This window comes from Callorhinus ursinus, unplaced genomic scaffold (assembly GCF_003265705.2).
Source record: "Callorhinus ursinus isolate GAN/ISIS: 27379988/994484 unplaced genomic scaffold, GSC_fseal_2.0 scaffold18, whole genome shotgun sequence".
Taxonomy (NCBI): Eukaryota; Metazoa; Chordata; class Mammalia; order Carnivora; family Otariidae; genus Callorhinus; species Callorhinus ursinus.
This window is the reverse complement of record NW_027397080.1, coordinates 12,127,252-12,147,306: the sequence shown is the minus strand read 5'-3', so window position 1 is coordinate 12,147,306 and position 20,055 is coordinate 12,127,252. Positions and strand designations below refer to the sequence as shown.

The following is a 20,055-nucleotide window of genomic DNA, read 5'->3' as shown; positions in this document are numbered from 1 at the left end:
TCTTGGCTGTTGTGAATGATACTGCTTCGAACATGGGTGCGCACCTGCTAGAGATACCTATCTCCTCAAGACCCTGCTTTCAGTTCTTTTGGATATGTACCCAGAAATATTGTTAGATCATATGGTATTTCTACTTTGAATTTTTTGAGGAAACTCCCTACTGTTTGACACAGTGGTTGTACTATTTTACAGTCCCACTGACAGTGTATAAAGGTTCCAGTTTCTCTCCATCCCCACCAATGCTTGTCATTTTTAAGTATAAATTAATTTATCCTTAATTTTTTTTTACAAATGCAATTTACATCCTTATCTATATTGTCTGTGTGTCTGTGTCGTGCCCCCTCCCCCACAGATGCCCAGACATACCCAGTAATCTATCAATTCCTTTAAAATTGTTTTCTGGAGACCTTTCTAGAGCCTTGTGTTCTGCTCCAATCTATACTGCTTGTTCTCTAGCCTTGCTGCAGAGCTGTCATCCTGGTGTTTCCCTTTGCTGCCTTCCTGGATTGAATCCTGGACCCCCATTTCTTCCTCTTGATCTATTTTAGTGGAGCACATTCTTTGAGAATTTCTAAGAAAGTGATGGATAAATTTGGGTGGCCCTTCCCTATCTGAAAACATCCTTATCCTCATACTTGATTGGTAGTTTGGTATAGAATTCTAAATTAAAAGTCATTTTTCCTCAGAATTTTGAAGGCATACATCTAATGTTCTTGTTAAGAAGTCTGTTATTAATTTGATTTTTATTTCTTTTAATGTAACCTGTTTTTTTCTCTCTGGAAGTTTTTAGCCTGCTCTTTATTCATTATTTTATGCAAATTAGTCTACTTGCTGTGACATTTTCTTCTTATTGACTTTACTTTCATATTCACATTTATGATTTCTAAGAGTTTTTTTCCTATTCTGTTCCCTTTGCATATTACGTTCTTATTTTATGAACTAATTGCTTATCTCAAGATTTTTTCTTTCTTTCTTTCTTTTTTTTGTGTAAAGATTTTATTTATTTATTTGGGAGGGAGAGAGAGAGCATGCAAGAGCAGGAGGAGGGAGAAGCAGGCTCCCGGCTGAGCAGGGAGCCCGATGTGGGACTCAATCCCAGGACACTGGGATCATGACCTGAGCCGAAGGCAGACACTTAAACGACTGAGCCACCCAGGTGCCCCGATTTTCTTCTTTTTTGAGTAATAATTCAAATACAGTAAAGAAATTTAACGTATACAACTTGCTGAGTTTTGACATTTCTATACACCCATGAAACACTGCAATTAAGATAAATATACCACACCACAAAGTTTCTTTGTGTCTCTTTGTAATTCCTCCTTCTTGTCTTTCCTTGCTCCCTTCAATTCCCAGCAACCACTGATTTGCTGTCACTATAGTTTGTAATTTCTAGAACTTTATGTAAATGGAATCGTACAGTATATATACTAGCTTTTCTCAAAGCAAAATTATTTTGAAATTCATCATTTTGTTGATAGTTTATTCCTTTTCATTGCTGAGCAGTATTCCATTATAGAAATATACCACAATTTGTTTATCCATTCACCTGTTGATGGGCATTTGGGTTGTTTCCAAATTTTGGCTGTTACAAGTAAAGCTGTTATGACTATTCATGTACAAATCTTTGTATGGATATGCTTTCATTTTTCTTGAGTAAAAATCTAGGGGTAAGATGACTGGGCCGTATGGTAGGTGTATGTTTAATTTTTTAAGAAACTACCAAACCTGGGGCACCTAGGTGGCTAAGTCGGTTAAGCATCCGACTCTTGATTTCAGCTCAGGTCACGATCTCAGGGTCATGAAATTGAGTCCGGAGTTGGTCTCTGTGCTCATCGGGGAGTGCTTGAGATTTTCTCCCTCTGCCCCTTCCCCAACTCATGCTTGCTCTCTCTCTCGCTGTCTTTCTGTCTCTCAAATAAATAAATCTTTAAAAAAAAACCCAGACCACCAAACTTTTCCAAAGTGGTTATACTATTTTATATTCTCACCAGCAGTGTATGAATTCCAGATGATCCCATCCTTACAAAGGATTGTTTGTTGCCAGTATATAGAAATTCAGGTGATTTTTGTACATTGACCTTATATTCTGCAGCCTTGCTAATAAATTCACTTGTTAGTTTTGGTAACTTTTTTGTAGATTGCATCAGTTTCTGTATCTATGATCATCAAGAAATAAACACATTTTTACTTGTTCCTTTCCAATTTGGATGCCTTTTATTTAATTTTTTTGCCATATTGCACTGGCTAGAACTCCAGTACAGTGTTTTTTTGTTTTTTTAAAGATTTTATTTATTTATTTGACAGAGAGACACAGTGAGAGAAGGAACACAAGCAGGGAGAGTGGGAGAGGGAGAAGCAGGCTTCCTGCCGAGCAAGGAGCCCGATGTGGGGCCCGATCCCAGGACCCTGGGATCATGACCTGAGCCGAAGGCAGACGCTTACCGACTGAGCCACCCAGGCGCCCCTCCAGTACAGTGTTTAATACAAGTAATTAAAGTAACTTGTTGCTGCTCTTAGGAGGAAAACATTTAGTCTTTCACTATTATGTTAACTATTATGTTAGCTATATCTCCTAGATACCCTTTATCAACTTTACAATGCTCTCTACTATTTATAGCTTATTGAGAGTGTTATTAGAAGTGGATATTGGATTTTGTCAAATACTTTATCTGCATCTGTTGAGATGATCATAGTGTTGTGTTTTTTAAAGTCCATTAATTAGAGAATTATACTATTTGATTTTCCAGTGTTAAGCCAGTCTTGCATTTCTGGTCTTAATTCATTCTGCACTTGGTTCTTAAAAGTATTATCCTTGTAAAGTAATAGCATTGGGTTGATTTGCTAAAATTTTATTATGCATTTTTGCATCTGCCTTAATAAGGGATATTGGTCTATACTTGTAATTTCTTTTTTTTTTTTTTAAGATTTTATTTATTTATTTGAGAAAGAATGAGAGACAGAGAGCATGAGAGGGAAGAGGGTCAGAGGGAGAAGCAGACTCCCTGCTGAGCAGGGAGCCCGATGTGGGACTCGATCCAGGGACTCCAGGATCATGACCTGAGCCGAAGGCAGTCGCTTAACCAACTGAGCCACCCAGGCGCCCCATATACTTGTAATTTCTTGATCTGGTCTTGGTGTCAGAGTAATGTTGGTCTCACAGAATGAATTGGGAAGTATTTCTACCTCTTCAAATTTTCTGGAAGAGTCTGTATAGAAGAATTGGTATCTCTTTTTGGGTAACCTTTGTAGTCTTTCAAGGAATTTGACCATTTCATCTAAGTTGTTAAATTTATTAGCATGAAGTTAATAACATTCCCTTCTTAGTCTTTTACTTATTTATTTATGTTTGTTTGTTTATTTTAAAAATTTTTATTTATTTATTTAGAGAGAACCAGCATGCAATTAGGGAGAGGGGGAAAGGGAGAGAGAGAATCCCAGGTAGACTTGGCTCTGAGCACAGAGCCCAACGGAGGGTAGGGGAGCTCGATCTCACGACCCCAAGATCCTGACCTGAGCAGAAATCAAAGAGTCAGACGATTAACCAACTGAGCCACCCAGGCCCCTGCCTTTTATATAGTATTCTCTAGTGATGTCATCTTTCCAGTTCTTGGTATCGGTAATTTGTGTTTTCTCTCTTCTAATCAGTCTAGCGAAAAGTTTATGAACACTATGATGTAATACTTCCTTAAAAAAGAACCCAGCTTTTGTTTTACTGATTTTTCTCTATTTTTCTACTTTCTATTCATTAATTTCCATTCTGGTATTTATTATGTCCTTTTTTCTGCTTACTTTGAGTTTCATTTGCTCTTTTTGTAGTTTCTTTGTATGGTTGCTAAGACCATTTATTTGAGACCTTCCTTTTCTAATTTAGTGAGGGAGGTTAGGAACAAGAGGAGATCTGTTCGTGCAATCTTTGTTTACGCCTTGATCTTTTTTTTAAGTCAACTTTACTGAGGTATACTTTACATGCAATAAAATGTACCCATTTTAAGGGTACATTTTGCTGAGCTTTGACAAATGTATGCACCTATGAAATCATCACAACAATCAAGATTGATAGAACATTCCTACTATCCCCCAAATTTCCCTTGTGCTCCATCTCAGTCATTCTGTCCCTGCCTGGCTCCTGCACTGGGAAAGCACTGTTTTCTTTTTGGTCACTATAATTAGATTTGTCTTTTCTAGAGTTTCATATAAACTGAGTCATGAAATATGTGTCCTTTTGTGTTTGGCTTATTTTACTTGGAGTAATTTTTACATATTTACCTATGTTGTGTGTATCAGTAGTTCTGTAGTTTACTGCTGAATTTTTCCTTGTATTAATATACTGTAGTTTAGTCACTTGTTGAAAGACATCTGTGCTTCTAGTCTTTGGCTGTTACGAATAAAGCATCTATGAACATTCATATATGGGTTTTTGTATAGATGTGTATTTTCATTTCTCCAAAGTAAATAATTAGAGTGGAATTGCTGAGTCATATAGTGTTTGTATAACTTTTCCAAAGTGATCATACTATTTATGTTGAGTTTTGTATTGCAAAGGCTTAGGTTCTTTTTTATATGTGCATATGTAGTTATTCTAGCACCATTTGTTGAAAAGATTATCCTTCCCATGGATTTCTGAATTCTCTATTCTGTTCCATTGATATACATGTCTATTCTTATGTCAATATTATACTGTCTTGATTACTGTAACTTACAGCAAGTCGAAATTATTTGGATCTCTATAATTTTTTAAAAAAATTAACTTCAACTTGTCTGTTTGTTCAAAAACACCTGTTGGGTATTTCATTGGGATTGTGTTGACTCTATAATAGATCAGTTTGGGGAGAACTGACATCATAACAATACTGAGCCTTTCTAATCTGTGAACAGGATATATTTCTCCATTTATTTATGGCCTTGTTAATTTCTGTCAGTAACATCTTGTAGTTTTTATTGTACAAATCTTGCACATATTTGGTTAAATTCATTTATCAGTATCTCAGTGCTTTTTCATAATTTAATAAACGGTCACCAACGTAAGTGTAGTCACCATCTGTCACCATACAATATTATTAAAATATTACAATATTCTGTATGCTGTATTTTTCATCTCCATGACTTACTTATTTTATAACTGGAAGTTTGTACCTCTTAATTTCCTTTACCTATTTCACCCATTCCCCCACCCACCTTCCTGTTGGCAACCACCAGTTCTCTCTGTTTAAGAGTCTGTTTGAGTCTTTTTTGTTTTTTCATTTGTTTTTTTAGGTTCCACATATAAGTGAACTCATATTTGTCCTCTGTCTGACTTATTTCTCTTAGTATTATACCACCTAGGTCCATCCATGTTGTTGCAAATGATAAGATCTCATTCTTTTTTATGGCTAATATTCTAGTTTGTGTGTGTGTGTGTGTGTTATATCTTCTTTATCCATTCATCTATTATAGACAATTAGGTTGCTTCCATATCATGGCTATTGTAAATAACGTTGCACTAAGCATAGGGGTGCATATATATTTTCAAATTAATGTTTTTGCTTTCTTTGGGTAAATACCCAGGAGTCGAATTACTGGATCATATGGTATGTCTATTTTTAATTTTTTTGAGGAACCTCCAATACTGTTTTCCATAGTGGTTGCACCAGTTTACGTTCCCAGCAATAGTCCACAAAGGTTCCCTTTTCTCCACATCCTCACCAACAGTTGTTATTTTTTGTTGTTTTGATACTAGCCATTCTGACTGGTGTGAGGTGATATCCCCTTGTGGTTTTGATACTTTTGGTAACTTTTTAATAAATTCCGTAGGGTTTTCTGTGTTAACATGATATCTCCAAATAAGGACAGTTTATTTCTTCCTTTCCAATCTATAGGCCTTTGTTTCTTTTTTTTGCCTTGCTGCACTGGCTAGGACCTCAAGTACATTAAGTATGATATTAGCTGTCAGTTTATCATTGATACCCTTTATCAGGTTTGAAGAAGTTCCCCTTCTTTTGGTAGTTGGGTGAGAGTTTTTATCATGAATGAGTGGTGAATTTTGTCAGTTGAATTTTCTGCATTTATTTAGAAGGTCATGGTATTTTGACTTATTCTGTAATGTGGTGTATTACATTTATTGATTTTTGACTCTTAGGCTAACTTGCATTCCTAGGATGCCTTACTGAATTATCCTTAATTAAGTTTGCTAATATTTTTAAGAGTTTTTATGTCTTGTTTATAAGGCATTTTGGTTTTTAGTTTTTCTTGTATTGTCCTCTAAGTATCATAGTAGTATTGGCTTCATAAAATAAGTAGGGAAGTGTTTCAGTTTATGTAGGATTTGTATTTATTCCTTTAAATGTTTGATAGAATTTATCGGTGAAGCCATCTAACCCTGGAGGTTTTTTTCAGAATTTCTTTATCTTTGAGTCCAGTTCGATAATTTGTGTCTTACAAGGAATTTGCCCATTTTATCTAAGTTTATTATTTTATTGGCATAAAATTATTCATAATGTTCCTTTATTATTCCTTTAATTACTGTAGGATCTGTAGTGATGGTTACTGTTTCATTTCTATTATTGGTAATTTGTCTTTTTTTCTTGGACAATCTAGTTAATCAGTCTTACTGATTTTTTGCCCCCAAAGCAAATTTTTAGTTTCATATTTCTGTATTGTTTTTGGCTGTTACATTTTTATTTTTTTCTCCACTTTGTTGTTGCTTTTCTTCTACTTACTTTGGGTTTAATTTGCTCTTCTAGCTTTTTTTTTTTTTTTAAGATTTTATTTATTTGACAGAGAGAGACACAGTGAGACAGGGAACACAAGCAGGGGGAGTGGGAGAGGGAGAAGCAGGCCTCCCGCTGAGCAGGGAGCCGATGTGGGACTCCATCCTAGGACCCTGGGACCTCGACCCGAGGTGAAGGCAGACGCCTAATGACTGAGCCACCCAGGCGCCTCTTCTTCTAGCTTTTTAATGTGGAAGGTTAGATCACTGATCTGAGATCTTTCTATTTTCTGTAAGCATTTTTTTTTTTAAGATTTTATTTTGAGAGAGAGAGAGAGCATGAAGGGGGAGGGGCAGAGGAAGAAGCAGACTCCCTGATGAGTGGGGACCCCCCGCACCCTCCCTCCCCCCATGCAGGGTTCAGTCCCAGGACTCTGGGATCATGACCTGAACCAAAGGCAGACACTTAAATGACTGAGCCACCCAGGCTCCCCTTCTGTAAGCATTTAAAGCCACAGGTTTTCCTTCAAGTGCTGCTTAGGTGCATCCCACAGATTTTGATATATTTTTATTTTCATTTGGCTCAGAGCAATTTCTATTTCCCTTGTGATTACTTCTTTGACTTATGGGCTATTTAGAAGTGTGTTACTTAGAGGCGCCTGAGTGGCTCAGTCGTTAAGTATCTGCCTTCGGCTCAGGTCATGATCCCAGGGTCCTGGGATCGAGCCCCACCCCACGTCCCGGGGCTCCCTGCTCAGCGGGAGGGCTGCTTCTCCCTCTCCCACTCCCCCTGCTTGTGTTTCCTCTCTTGCTGTGTCTCTCTCTGTCAAATAAATAAAATCTTTAAAAAAAAAAATAGAAGTGTGTTACTTAATTTCCAAATATTTGGGAGTTTTCGTCTATCTTCCTGTTACTTCTAGCTTAATTCTGTTGTGGTCAGAGAATATTTTCGGTATGAGTTCAATTCTTTTAAATATACTGAGACTTATTTTTATAGACCAGCATATGGTCTGTTTGGTGAATGTTCTATGTGCACTTGAAAGTGTATATTCTGATGTTAGTGGAGTGTTCTATACATTTCAGCGAGGTTTTGTAGGTTGCTAGTGGTATTCAATTCTATATCCTTACAGATTTTCTGACTAAAAGAGGAGTGTTCATATCTCCACTCTAATTGTGGATTTTCCTGTTTCTCCTTTCACTTCTGTCAGTTTTTGCCTCTTGTATTTTGAAACTCTGGTATTGGAGGCATACACTTTTAGGAATATTATATCCTCTTGATAAATTGACCCCTTTTATCATTATGAACATTTTTTTAAATCTTAGTAGCATTCAGTATTAACATTCTTAGTAATATTCTGTTTAGAAGTCTACTTTGTTTCATATTTATGTAGCCATTACAGCCTCCTTTCACTACTGTGTGCATTATACATTTTTTTTAAATCTTTTCCTTTTAATCTGTTCATATCTTTGTGTTCTAAAGTGGATGTCTTGGGGCGCCTGGGTGGCTCAGTTGGATAAATGTGAGACCTGTGATTTCAGCTGAGGTCATGATCTCAGGATTGTGAGATGGAGCCTCTCATCCCGCGCAGGTGCTGGGTTTGGAGTCTGCTTGAGATTTTCTCTCTCTTTCTCTCCCTTTGCCCCTCCCGCCTCCTTCTCTAAAAAAAAAATTAAAGTGGATGTCTTATAAGCACTATATAGTGAGTCTAGCTTTTCTTTTTTCCAGCCTTACAATTTCAGTCTTTTTTCTTTTTTAAGATTTTATTTATTTATTTGACAGAGAGAGAGAGAGACACAGCGAGAGAGGAGACACAAGCAGGGGGAGTGGGAGAGGGAGAAGCAGGCTTCCCGCCGAGCAGGGAGCCCGATGTGGGGCTTGATCCCAGGACCGTGGGGTCATGACCTGAGCCAAAGGCAGACGCTTAACGACTGAGCCACCCAGGTGCCCCCAATTTCAGTCTTTTAATTTGAGTGTTAGTCCAGTCAGTATGGCTGGTTTTAAATCTACCATCTTATTACTTGTTTTCTATTTGTTTATCTGTTCTTTGTGTCTTCTTTCATCTTTTCCTGGCCTTTTTTTAAAGTATTTTTTAGTATTCCATTTTATCTCCATGCTTGATTTATTACCTATACCTCTGTTTTATTTTTAGTGGTTGTTCTAGGGTAGTAGTTCTCAAAGCTTTTGGTCTCAGGACCCATTTACACTCCTAGAAATTCAGGACCCCAAAGTTTTGTTTGTATGGGTTACATCTATCTATACTCAATCATATTAAAAGTTAGAACTGAAAAATTATTTAAATATTTATTAATATTTTTAAAAATGAACTTATTGCACATTAACATAAATAATGTTTTTATTAAAAATAACTTTTTTTTAAGATTTTATTTATTCATGAGAGACAGAGGGAGAGAGAGAGAGAAGCAGAGGGAGAAGCAGGCTCCCAAGGAGCAGGGAGCCCGATGCGGGACTTGATCCCAGGACCCTGGGATCATGACCCGAGCCGAAGGCAGACGCCCAACCATCTGAGCCACCCAGTTTATAAAAATAACTTTTTAAAAAAGAGTAATCTCTACATGCAACATGGGGCTTGTACTCACAACCCAGAGATCAAGAGTGGCAGGCTCCACTGACTGATCCAGCCAGGCGCCACTAAAAATAACTTTTTTTTTTAGAGGAGGGGAGGAGCAGAGGGAGTGGGAGAGAGAATCCTAAGCAGGCTTCATGCCCAGTACAGAGCCCGACACAGGGCTCCATCTCACAAACCTGAGATCATGACCTGAGCCGAGATCAAGAGTCTAACGCTTAACTGACTGAACCACCCAGCTGCCCCTAAAAATAACTTCTTTAAAACAAAATAAAAAATTTAGGGAGAAGAATGGCATTGATTTACATTTTTGCAAATCTCTTTTAATTCCTGGCTTAACAGAAGCCTGCTAGATCCTCATTTGTGGTTCTGTACTCTGTCGTCATATAGCCTCTCGAGAATTTCATGGTACACTTGAGAGAATGCAAGTGGAAAGGACAAATAACATCTTAGTGTTGTTGTGAAAATAATTTTGACCTTGTAAAGCCTCAGAAGGGTGTGGAGGGACTCCCAGGGACTCTTGAACACACCTTGAGAAGTGTGATTCTGTTGTTTACAATATGGATCTTTAACCTACCAGTCTACCTTCAAATAATACACCACTTAACATATAATATAAGGCCCTAATAACAGTACACTTCAAAATCTTCATTCTGTTTTTTTTTAAGTTTATTTATTTAATCTCTACACTCAGTGTGGGACTCGAACTCATGACCCCAAGATCGAGTCGAGTGCTCTTCTGACTGAGCCAGCCAGGTGCCCCTCCATTCTGTTTTTTATGCTATTATTTTTATACATTTTACATATACGTATATGTTTAACCCTTTAACACATTAAACAGTTATCTTTTAAAGACTTTTTTTAAATGAGGAAAAGTCTTATATTTACTCACATATTTACCATTTTTCAGTGCCCTTGATTCTTCTCCATCTGTTATTTTCCTTTTTCCTGATGAATTTTTAATTTCTTTTGGTGCAGGTCTGCCGGCAATGAAGTCTCTCTGCTTTTGTTTTATTTACAAAGTGTTTGTTTTGCCTTCATTTTAAACTTTTTATTTTGAAAAGTTATAGACTCAGAGACTCCTAAGTTTGCAGGTTCGCCTCAGTTATTTCCCTTCTCTCAGGAATCACGATTCTGAGCAGTCTGAAAACAGTTGTTTCATATATTTTGCCCAGTTTCTAGTTGCTTAGTAGAATGGGAGGTAAGCCCATTCATCATGCTTAGAAGTCTCTGATTGTTAAAGGAGATCACAAGCAACAATGGTTATGTACATTCTGCTTCTGCATTTGGCATTACTGTTGAGGACATTTATGTGTCACTCAATAGCCCCCATCTAATACATCACTTCAAAAATGAGTTATATAATATATATATAATAATGTCTATTTCTTTCTTTTGTCTTTTGCCCTGTCTGCAAGGAAAATCAGTCAAGATTTGCACTAGATCATCGCAGTTTTGTTAACCTAGAGGTGACACATTTGCATTCTTATTTTCCACTTAATCTTTTTTCCTTTTTATTCCTATTTTATTAATGTATTTATAAAAGCAGTAGCCTGCACCCCTATAGCACGTTTTTTTCTTTCTTTCCCTCTTCATCCCCTCCCCTGTATTAGGTATTTTTTTGATTGCAAGGAATAGAGACTTTGTGATTGCCTTTAAGTAACTGAGTTTAAGGATTTACAGAAGATTAGACAACACAGCCGGTTCTTGTAGCAAAAAGAATCAGCCATAGATCCAGGCCTCATGCACCCTCAGAAATGGGTGCCTTTGTTCCCTGTTCAGGTTTCCCTGCCGAGTTAGTGATTCTCATACTTCTAATCCTTCTCTGACCAGTGCTTCTGCTGCTCTCTGTTAGCTGTCTCATGTGTGTCTGTTCTCTTCTGGAGCCCTGCCTGCGTGCTCTTCTCTCTCATTCTCATTACTAAAGCTCACAGTCACGTTCCGAAGGAGAGTATCTGATTGATTCACTTAATGTTGGTGCCAGGCCAGCTCTTAGGTCATTAGCCAGCTGAGAGATTCTCTGTTCGTGGGTCATGTGCCACACTTAATTAAACAGGGGCATGTACAAAGTATGGTGACATATAAAACTTGTCCGAAGGACCATTGGCTAGCAGGCATTCAGCATCTTCCATTCCTCCTCCTTTTTAACAATTGATTGACCTAACTTATTAAGGACAGTTATTAGACTGGATTGTCCCCAAAACTAGTCAGCTACGTATTTATAGATTAAGGTTTAGATGAATTGCTTATCTCATTCCTGCAATGTTAAGGTTTTTTTTCTCTTTCATTCTTAGGCACAAAACAAAGGACAGTCTTCGCCACCTTTTAGCCACAACTTAAAGTATACCCATGGTACTGATTGTTGGTCCAAGAAAGCCCATCTGTTAGAGACTGTGAAGAGAAAATTCAAACATTTCCATTCTTGTTCGCATCTCTAAATTTGGCAGAAGAAATAGGAGCTGTGAGCTGAAATAAGGTTTTTGGATTATTAGCTCCACCTGGGTTTGAATCCTGGCTTTCCCATTTACTAGATGCTAGATGAGTATCTTCTAAGCTTCAGTTTAATCATGAATAAAATGGGGATCATGCTGTTTGCCTCATGTGGTGGTTAGGATTAGATGATAGGGTGAATGCAAAGCAGTTAGCAAAGTGCCTGGCGCATAATTAATGCTTAATAAATGTAGCTCCCATTATCTCTAGATCATTAAGTCTTATCAAAAAATGTTACTGTAGTCCATCAGTAAGTTCTTAGTGCTAAGGAAAACTAACATTTCTTGGTGCATGAGCTGAGACCTGATTATTGAGCCCTGTTTACTCAGCACTGTGCTAGGTACCAATTGGGTATACAAGAGACATATTGTGCTATGATTCTTGCTTTCTAATCCCCACTAAGAAATGTCAGTCCCAGAAAAATTTTTAAGGAAATTCAACTTGATGGTATTATATTGTTAGAATTCAGTCTCTGTTACTAACTGTGTGACCTTGGGCAGATTGTTTCTCTGTGCCTCTGTTTCTTCATCTGTGAAATGGGGAAAATACCTCATAGGATTACTATAACAATGAACAAATGAGTTAATATATGTAAAGCTCAAAGGACAATGTCTGATAACACGGTAAGTGCTATATGTAAGTTGCTTCTGCTAGATTATGACTCCTAGCAGTTTAATACTTGAAGCCTCCTTGGGCTTAATCGACCAGTTTTTTTTTCTCCTTTGAGTTTAAAGTGAATAGGTTTCTTTGTAGTATATCTCTAGCCTCCATCATCAGGATCTAGCTGGTGAGAGATGAGTGAGCTGAAGGACATGGTCTACAGATAATCTTGTTCCAGTCTGAGATCGGATACCACAGTATCTGTATCATGCCAGCCCTCCTTTAGTGATGCTTTGGCAGGAGAAACAGATCTTGAAAGTCCTACAAAGCTGGTTTTTCCCCCTCACTAAAATGTTTTTTTGCAGGCCTAGAACGATTGGGGTGCTAGTGATGTGAATGTAGGATATGGGAAAGGCAATTTGATTTGAGACCTTTGATTTTAACTTAAGACATCCAGCAGGCAAGGGATTTTCTAATCTAAAGCTACTTCCCTTCTTAAAGGAGAAATTCTTTTCTGATTTATATTTCCTTCTCAAGAAGTGAGATTAATATGTTTTCTTCCCATATTAGTGAGATTGAACATCTTTTCACTATGTTTATTGATCATTTGTCTTACTTTTGTGAATTGCCTATTCATGTCCTTTGACCTCTTTTGTTTATGAGGAGATTACTCCTGTAGAGTGAGGACATTAAAACTTTGCCAGATATGTTTCAAATGTATTTTTCATTTTGTCAATTGTCTTCTTTTACCCTTGGTTGTACTTTTTTATTTTAACTGCACAGAAGCTTGTAATGAATCTATAAATTTTTCCTGAAGAGTATCATCTCGTTATGGTTAGAGAATTTCTGCTGAGTGTTATAAAACATGTCATAGTTTATGTGTAGACTGATCCACTTAATAAACATTTTTCCTTACAGAGAGGTGATTGATTGTCACATGATTCAAAGAGTCTTTGCAAACTAACATAGACCTGTGGCTCTAACACCATAATCACAATAGCAGGCACATACTGCACAACAGCTTTGTGTCAGGCACTATGCTAAGTCTTTTATGTACTGTGTTCCTAATGTTCAGCTTCATGCTAGATAGTATTATTGTCTGTATTTCATAGATGAATCAAGTGGGCCTAGAAGAAGTGAAATGATTTGCCCAGGTCACAGAGCTAGTTAGTGGCTGGATTAGAATTTTAATTTAAGTCTGCCTAACTTCAAAGTATATACTTTCTCTACAAAGCTCAACTTCTTGAGGCTTCCAATAAATTAGATTGGTCCTAAAAGTTAAGTAAATATCTTTTACCAGAACTTGAAAAGATGGTCTGTAGCCTAGTTCAACTGCTTTTGGTTTCTGAGAGCATAGTGGAGAAAATAATGGGAAGTGTGTGAGCTAGCTGAAAGAAAAGTCTCTACGGTCTAGGGCAGTGGTTTTCAATCAAAGTGTGGTTCCCAGGCCAGCAGCATCAACATCACTTGGGCATTTATTAGATATGCAAATTCTCAGGTACCACTGGAGACCTACAGAATCAGAAACTCTGGGGCTGGGACCCAGTAATCTGTTTTATAATACTTCCACTGATTATGATGCATGTTGAAATTTGAGAATCACTGGTCTAGGGAAATTATTTTGTTTTCTCTAATCATAATTTCTGTTTTTGCAAGCTTCAACCTAAGTCTCAGCCCTTAAGTGCAAAATTAGCATTATCAGATGGTGGCAAAAGTATGGAGTCAGACAGGAGCCAGTTTTGAGATTGAGCATTTAAGGCGAGTCCACCTCCCTGAGCCACAGTTTCCCCTTTCCAAAAAGATGTTAATAACAACTATCTCCATATGAGATTTTTTTTTTTTTTTTTAAGAATTAGGTAAGATAGTATATAAAGTGCATAGCACCTTGCCAGGCTCCCAGGTGTTTGAGAAATTGCCTCCAATAATTTTTCTTGTTAGCAAAAAGCCCCCATCTGCCTTCTATTCTCAACTTCTCTTGTTTCTTGAATGTATTTTGCTGTCTTGGAACTCTGGGCCTTTATATTAGCTATTTCTCTTGGATACCTGCACCCCCACCCCTCTTTACCTCACTAACTTCTAGACATCCTTTTGATTCCTGCTTCTGGTTTACTTACCCTGGAGAGGGCTTTCTCAAACCCCCACCCTCCAGTCTCTGTGCTTACACAGCAGCCTGTGTTTCTCCTGTCACTTCACTTACCACAAGTTTTGGAATCGCCTGTCTCCTATATAAACTTAATTGAGCACAGGTACAGCGTCTTGTCTACCACCATATTCTAGAGATCACTAAAGTTCCTCACTCATTGTAGGAGCTAATAAGTGTTGAATGAATGAATGGTGGCTGTCATTATTGCTTCATCATCATCATCATCATCATCTGAGAGCAAACTCCCTTCTCTGGCTTACAGTTTTTGTGCTGACTGCTTGTGATAATCATAGTATTAGGACCAGTGCCTGTTTTCTCTTTCCCTGAAAGCACATGCTTTGACATAGGCTGACATGGGCGAGTTCACTGAGCTGCTTCCTAACCACGATCCCTCTGTGTCACAGGTGCCTCAGGGGAACTGTATGCCCTGATGGGTCAAGTTTATCATATGCAGAACCCAAAATGGCAGCATCCTTCGGACCTCACCATGAGGTGAGTGGGTGATTAGGAGGAGGAGGAGGAGGAAAATTTGGCTGTAGGAAGAATGTTGCGGGGAGTTGGGGTGTAATTGTTGTTTAATTCCAGAGGTGGGAAAAGAAACAGTAGAGTATAAGGGAATAAGAACTGAGCTGAAATTCAGGAAACAGGGCATCCAGTACTAGCTTTGCAGTTTATAACTTAGCTATATGATTTTGATCAAGTCATGCCACTTCTCTGGTCCTCACATCACTAAAACTAATATGTTGGACTAATTGATGTCAAAGGGCCTTTCTATTCTGGACCTTCTGGATTCTTGATGTAGTGTGGTTTTACAGATTTATTCAGTTACTTTGATCCAGTTACTGAGAAACCTTGGAGTCATCTTTGGTTCTTTTCTCACCCCATATTCAGCCCAGTAGCAAATCCCATAAGCTTTACATACAAAATATCTCCATAACCTGACCATTTCTCATCATTTTCACTTGGACTGTTGCAAGTCTCCTAAATGGTCTCCCTGCAATTCTCAACTCAGCAGCCAAAGAGATTCAGATTCTCTTCTTTGCTCAGAATTTTCCAGTGGCTTCCCATCTCCACAATCCCCTATAAGGACCATGGCTTGGGCTGACATGGTTAGCTCACCGACCTCATCTATTACTCTTCCCCTTGCTCATTCTGCACTAGTCACACTGGCTCGCTATTTTTCGAATATGTCACACGTGCTCCCACCTCAGGGCCTTTATACTCAGTGTTTCCCCTATAGTTGCCAAATCATAGCAGATCTCAGACAGGGCAGTGTGATGGTTATTAGATGAATTCTGGAGATAGGTGTGAATTCAAATCCAGGCTCTTCTACTTAACTCCACTTTATGACCTTGGACAAGTTATTTAACTTGAGACTCCGTTTCCTTACCTCTACAAGATACTAATGAGAGTGCTTTTCTGATAGGATTGTTATTCACATTAAATGAGGTGACATATTTAAAGAATTCAGCAAGTACTTGCATATAGGGCTAGAGAAATATCATAAAATGTTACAGTTATTTTCAACTCTGGCTCCTGGCAGTCACCTGCGGAGATAGCTAAAAATACAGATGTCCAGGTCCTGCCTCAAGGGACCCTAAGTCATTAAGTCAGGGTTTGGGGGCAAGAATCTTTACCTTTAAAAAGCTTCCCAGGTGGTTATTAGGAACAGCTGGAGTTGAGAATGAGACCAAATTATCTCAGAGGGTCTTATTCAGAACCCCAGCCTAAAGGACTGGGGGTAATTAAAGGAGAAGCTCAAGAAACTTTACTTTGAGTCCGTGCTATTAATTATTCAGTCTCTAAACTTGCAGTGTGATACTCACATGGTGACTTACCTTCTCTGGGAATTTTATTCTAATTTTAACTGCTGTGTCCTGAGCAACCTTGAGCTGTGTCAGACAGTGAGGTCCTGTTGGAGGTACAGGTCTGATGCAACCAATGAAATATAGATCCTGTTTTAAATGTTTCTTGAGGGAGAAAATATTTTTTCCTACTGAAACATTATTATACGTTATATATTAGGTTTTCTTAACATTCGTGTATATGGCACATATCACCATAATTCCTCTTTGGCAACTGGCTTTGGAGTTGGAAGGAATTAGCGCTTACATTGTGACTTTCACATAAATAAAATAGTATAAATAATTTCTAAAATTGTGAGGATTGAAATGTAAAATTAATATCTGATATCCAAAAGTAAAGATACTTTTTTTTTTAAGGATTTTTAAAAAAATTTATTTGAGAGAGCATGACAGAGAGCACAAGCAGGGGGAAGGGTAAAGGGAGAAGCAGACTCCCTGCTCAGCAGGGAGCTCGATACAGGGCTCGATCCCAGGACCCTGGGATCATGACCTGAACTGAAGGCAGACGCTTAACTGACTGAGCCACCCAGGTGCCCAAAAGTAAAGATATTCTTAAAGTAGTTGCCTAGGCCATTTTTTTGTGTGCAAATAGCCATTCCAGCTGAAACCCTCATCTTTCCTGTTTTTATTTTCCTTCTCTCGTGATAGAAACTACGCTGCTCGATTCCGGCAGAAACGTCTGCAGAGATACAGTCTGACTCAGTGGGTCGACAGGAACAGGCGAAGCCACCATCGGTTCCAGCGTCTCCCAGACTTCCCATCGAGTCCATTTGTCTCATCCCATCAGCAGTGAAGGTCCCTATCCAGGGTCCTGTTCAGAGCAGCATCTCATCTTCTGCTCTTTTGTGCTTTGTAGATTTTGAATTTTATTTTTCACAAGATTTTTATTTAAAGAACTTGTCACCTTTTGGAAATTTCCATTGCTGACTTGAAATTTTTTTGTATAAGGTCCTTCTTGTTTGTCTGTGTGCATGTAAGTTTAAGCACTGTTACGTTTTAATTTTTTTTATTTAAATCGAAGGTGGCCACTTCTTGAAAGCCTGCATTAAGCCAGAATACCTAGGCTCAAGCAAAACACCCACCTCCTCACAGAGGTGAAGTCTACTTCTGGTGCCCAAAAGAGAATCATCTTTTAATCTCCTGTAAGGAAGAGATTACCAGGCTATAAGCCAGTGTTAATTATTGCTGATGACTTATAAGTGGACATAAGTCACTTTTAACAACCCCTTGTACATTTTTATTTGAATCTCTTGAGTACTTGTCAGTATTTTAAAGTTGGTAATCCAGGACATTTGAAGTACGATGGAGCAGGACAAGAATCCTGTGGAAAGGACACATTAAAAGTGTAAATCTCTCCTTTTTGTACTTACTAGCTGCCTTTATTTATTTATTTTTTTGCCCCCCCTTCATTAAATATGTTTTGCACAATAGGTTTACAAATCTTACACATCTTAACTCTGACGGAAGACTGCTGACTGACCCTTGTCGATTTGTGGTCTTGTGACCAATTATCTTCTCTGCCTTTTCTCAAGGATTTTCCTTCTTTTTTCCCCAGTGAGCATTATGCTCCTTGGGTTCTATTGGTGTGTTCCTGTATCCTGTTAGACCTAGATATGCCTCCTAAGAACAGCGTCCCTGCTCTCTTTACTAAAGAGCTTCCCACCCAGTCTTACCTCCGGGACAGGCCAGAAAGCCAGTGCTACTGAGGTGTGAGTTGGTCTTCAGTTTCATCTGCTTAACTCCAACTTCAAGTACGAGTTGATGTGTTAGTCAGTGAGCTCCATCCTATCAGAGACTTTGGAGAGGCACTTTTTTGTCTCCATTATTCGTTAACAAGAGGTGCCTTTAGCTTCCAGATGTTACCATCTCATTTGGTTAAACCTCTGATACACAGTTGGACAAAACTGCTAATGTGGGTCTAATGTAGTTGTGATTAAGCCTGTGTACAAAAGCATTACCTGATCTAAAGGTTTGGTATTCTAAATTAAGTTGACAGACTTTGTGCAGCCATCCTGAAGGATGTCTGAGGAGTTCGCTATTCTTTACAGACGGCTCTAGACAGTTGTTGGGAGGTTTTGCCATCCCGCATTCGTGCTGTTCACCCTCCATGAAGGCTGGACATAGTTGCCATAGCACGGCCTGTGATACTGGGCTAACTGCCTTCGTCTGGTTTTGTGTTTTCATCAGCCCCACCTTTGTACGTGAGAAACCCATCTTAAACACCCTACCCTGCTTTAGAAACTGAAGGAAAGGTTTGGTCATTCAGGCCACCAATCAACTTAGATGGATGTCCTGAGGTGTTTACTGTTTTCATCTAGGTGAGAATTCTCTTCCTTGGACGTTTGGTTTAGATTCTGGGACCAAATGCCAAGAAGTTCTGTTCAAAGGCAAGATTCAAAATCTGTTATTTCACTTGGCATAATGGACATTTACTACATTAGTCACTTCTCCAGGTTTCCCTGAATTAGCATGATGGAGTAAGATAAGCAGACATCTACCTTTGGAACCATAGCATAATAAAAATTAATTGTAGCTGGAATAATTAGCACTGTGGCTGTCTAGTTGCCATGAACCCAAGGAGTGAAGGGACAGCATTTTGCTTAGGCTCATCTTCCCACATTCCTGGTAAAGGAGGGTTTAAGTCTGAATGTGTAATGGCAGCATGGCCTTTGCCAAATGAGTGACGGGTTAACTAGAAAATGTGACAATCACATTTCCTCTTTGCTCAAATAATTCTGTTTTTCCAAAGCGTTAGCAGCTTAATTAAATCTGTTGGACTGGGGGAGGAGAGAACTGTTCTCTAGCGGTTAACATGGTATTCTTTAAGAAGGAAAAAAACAAAGCCAAAGAAAACTCATTACCAGGCATGTTTGCCTTAAAGATGGTAGTAGGTAAAATCTGGAGTTTTAATATGTTTTTAAAGCTTCATATCTCATACTTGGTGTTCGGTTCTCAGTCTAGTATTTCGTGAGTTCTTGCTGTGTTTTATTTAAGGGTTATGTGCATTTAACTGCCTACCTAGCTTTCTTCGTTCGTGACTACGTTCTCACCACAGGGGTCTTGACAAAGAGTAAAAACGTGCTCTTTACATAGTTTACTTTTAAGAGCCTGCAATAACCTATAGCTTTGCATCTCGTGCAGGCCTGATGGACTTGAGATGTCAGGATCAATTACGAAACCGAAGTTTGGTGCCTCCTCTTTATCATGTTTTTTCCCTTGTAGCAGTTGTGTTTAATGTCATTAAAGAGAAATAAAAGTTCTTGTCATGGCATATGTACTGTGGCCGTCTGTTGCAGGCTCTGAAGGAGGGTTCCTTCCTCTTTTGCGTAGGCAGGTTAGTGGGGTCTGGGCGGGGGTGGCAGTTAGTAGAGTGTGGTACTGGGGAGCCAAGGGTCCACGCTCCGTATTCTTTTGAGGGTAAATTACAGTGTTGAGAAAGGCCTTCCAGCAGGTAAGAAATGTTGAAATTGATTGGGATTTGCAGCTACATGTAGTGCATGTCAGGAGCCTGACATAGGGAAAGCCTGAAATACCACTGTGCTGCTGTTTTTGCAGAGGGGGAGCCTGCTCAGCCCGATCAGACAAGCACTGCCTTCCGTTCCTTCCCATGGCTGTGCAGGGACCTCTCTCTGCCTCTCCTGAGCTGGTGCTGATTAAAGAAGAAGCTGAGTTATCCCAGGGCATTCT

General features: G+C 38.7%; 1 protein-coding gene across 10 annotated transcripts in view; it reads left to right on the top strand.

Moving 5' to 3' along the window:
• The window catches only part of S100PBP (S100P binding protein), a 47,336-nt gene extending 27,697 nt beyond the window's left edge, over positions 1 to 19,639 (top strand). For 7 of the 10 annotated variants that reach the window (XM_025856012.2, XM_073902981.1, XM_025856010.2 and 4 more), the window contains 2 exons: positions 14,908 to 14,995; positions 17,017 to 19,639. In XM_025856012.2, coding sequence (XP_025711797.1) covers positions 14,908 to 14,995; positions 17,017 to 17,161 — 233 coding nt within the window. In that variant the 3' untranslated portion in view covers positions 17,162 to 19,639. Of the gene's footprint in view, positions 1 to 10,688; positions 10,740 to 14,907; positions 14,996 to 17,016 lie in introns of all 10 variants that reach the window. The other 3 variants (XR_012381308.1, XR_012381307.1, XR_012381309.1) reach the window with 3 other exon arrangements.
• Positions 19,640 to 20,055: the final 416 nt, after the last annotated feature.